Source organism: Propithecus coquereli, unplaced genomic scaffold, assembly GCF_000956105.1.
Source record: "Propithecus coquereli isolate 6110/MARCELLA unplaced genomic scaffold, Pcoq_1.0 Scaffold96, whole genome shotgun sequence".
Lineage (NCBI taxonomy): Eukaryota > Metazoa > Chordata > Mammalia > Primates > Indriidae > Propithecus > Propithecus coquereli.
This window is the reverse complement of record NW_012155951.1, coordinates 491,148-493,895: the sequence shown is the minus strand read 5'-3', so window position 1 is coordinate 493,895 and position 2,748 is coordinate 491,148. Positions and strand designations below refer to the sequence as shown.

The window sequence follows — 2,748 nt, the reverse complement described above, 5'->3', positions numbered from 1 at the left end:
AAGTCCCTGAAGGCTACAGTGTCTCTAGATCAAGTACAAAGAACTTCCCCCTCACGCTGGGGTCTGCTACCCCCTCCCAGACATCCGTGTACTTCTGTGCCAGCAGTGATCCACAGCGCTGCACGGCTGCCTCCTCTCTGCACAGAAAGGCAGGGGAGGCTCCACACCCCCAGAACTCAGCAATGTCCTTGGCAGAGTTCTCAGCACCAGGACCCTGGAGCCCTGAGGGGCCCGGGCAGTGTGAGCCTGGGTCTGTGCCAGGTGCACCTGCAGGAAGTCTCACCCAGGCCTGGGCTGATCCCAGGCCTCAGGAACAGACGTGTCTCCCTTGTTGTTGTCTCATCTTTCTGCTCAGCTGTCCCATTGGGGTGGGGATGGGGCTTCCCTGGCTCTGACTGTTCTAGTCATTAGCCTGAGTCTGAGGCCTCCAGGATGGAACGTGATTTGTGTTCCAGCTACATGTAGATTCCTGTCCCTGCCTGAGCGCCACATGGCTCTCCCTATAGGGTTCTCCCCCAGGTTGAGCCCTCGCATGGTCTCCGCTGCAGCCCCCCTTTCCCATATGGGTGGTCACCCCAGGAGGCCCTGCTGGGTCCTTTCTCCTGCCACTGCTTCCCCTCCAGCCAGGCTGCACAGATCCTCACCTGCACCTCCTTCCTTCCCATCACAGGGACTCAAAGGCCATTTCCTCTGCCCTGGGCATGGAGCCTTCCTTTCTGTAGAGGCTAATTCCTACCTGTGCTTAGGATCTCAGCCAAATCAGGCCCTCCTGAGGGAAGCTTCCCCTCACCTCCCAGCTGAGGTCAGTTCCCCTCTCATAAGCTCTCACGGTATCATGTGTTTTTAGTCAGTAAAATTTAGCACACTTGAAATTTTACAAACACTTTTCTGATTATTTTTCTGCTAGACTCTATTTTAAACTCCGTGTGGCCTAGGGATGTTCCTGCTGCGTTTACCAACCACTGTGCCCGGCACGTAGGAAGCACCTATGTCATAGAGAGTGGATGAGGAATGACAGACTGAGTAAACGACGAATGGATGGATGACCAGTAACAGAAACACCCTGGACCCACTTTAGCCTGGCAGAGCTCTAGCATTAGCTGTTAGAAATCAATCCCTTTGATTACCAGGCTCACGTGGTCTTGGAAATTAATGCGAATTGCCATGATGGGTGGCTAGATCTTTGTGGTTGCTGCACCAGAGTTACCCCAGATGTCTGGTCTCTCCTTCAGGCTATTTCTCCACAACAAATCTAGTCAGATTAGGGAACCACTTCCAGAATTGCCTCCAAAGAGTTTAGTGTCCTTGGAACCATTTTTGGTATCAAAAACTCTATTAGGGTTTATCAATAAGACAGAGCCACGAAAAGTACTATGGAGAGAGGGATTTATCGTAGGACTTAGACCTTAATAAAATGTGGGAGGAGCTGACCAAGAAAAGAGGAAGGGAGAAGTCAAAATGTCACAGAGACAGTCATCGGCCAGGGCTCCCAGGGCTCCGGTGCAGGAGGACAGGCTGGAGTGTCAGGGCCATAAGAGGATCAGAGCATGTCAGGCCTCCCAATGGGCCCTTGGCCAGGGAGCACAGGAGATGCCCATGGAAACCTGCTGCTGGGGAATCTGTTGCCCCTGTGTGGGGACCACCTCTGTGGGTTCACAGCCAAGTACCTGGGAATAGCCTGGCTGCTGTTGGCCAACATTTGGGAAGATGAACTAGACACAGAGTGCAGAAGCCAGAGGACTCTGTTGGTTTTTTGGATGCATCAGTATCTGTTGGCCGTTGTTTCTCACTGTCTGACCACAATGACCTTCCAAGTGTAATGGTGATTGTTTTACCTCCATCTTCCAAATTTCACACAAATTCTTCCTTGACCAACTCTAACCAAGGACCACAAAAGAAAGGGTCTTCTGGCAGATGTATTTTCCAGCATTTGCTAAGTTGTTTTAACACAACCTAGCACAGGATGGATTCTCCCAGCTTGAAGCATCTGATCATGCACCTGTTTCAACCTGCCACGGTCTCCATGTTCATCTCCAGGGGACAACTCTGTTGCCCAGGGAAATGTGGACACAACTCAGATGCTTCTGCTCTAGCTTTTCCAGGCCTTGACTATTAATTTTTCTTTCAAGACTGTGGCTGCAGTCTCCTTCCTACCCAGGAGCAGGGCTCTGTCTTCTGTTTCTGTCTCCTTCATCCTGAGCTTCTGTCCCGTTGGAGTTACCTGAACATCAGGACCCCTGGGAGGTAACCTCATCTTGAGCTACCTTCCTGGACCCAATTCTTACACAGCTAAAGCAAGTGCTCTGGTCTCCCTTTGGATTCCACAGTCTGAGAAATGTGCCTCGTAGATTTATAGCCGATCAGCTCAGTGATCAGATGATGATAACCCCAGAGTGAAATCCTCAGAGCTGAGGGACTAGTGCTGCATTTCTGTGATGATGTTGCCAATACAGTCCTGTAGAGATGCCTTCTCCCCATGTGTAGACCTGGTCCCAAGCAGGAAACACCAGAGAGGGCTAAAGAGACAAAATGTGTCTCAGATGGTGTAAAGACAATCACCCAGGACAATCCTTCTATGGACCACACTGTTCCCAGTAAGGCACGTCTGACCACTCTTCCCCAACTTAGCTGAGTACCAGGATGTCACATGCTCTAGCATCTTCTAACAATAGGACAAATAACTCAGATATCACATTGGGAAACTTCCAGAAAATTGGTCTTGCCAGCAAAGAGCTCTGTCTTCTCCTG

The 2,748-nt window shown here is 50.7% G+C and overlaps 1 gene segment (V, D, J or C); it reads left to right on the top strand.

Annotated features, from left to right (window-relative positions):
- The window catches only part of LOC105827056, a 15,153-nt gene that overhangs the window by 7,467 nt on the left and 4,938 nt on the right, over nucleotides 1–2,748 (top strand). Inside the window, 1 exon segment of the V gene segment in view lies at nucleotides 4–105. Within this exon segment, the coding sequence occupies nucleotides 4–105 (102 nt within the window).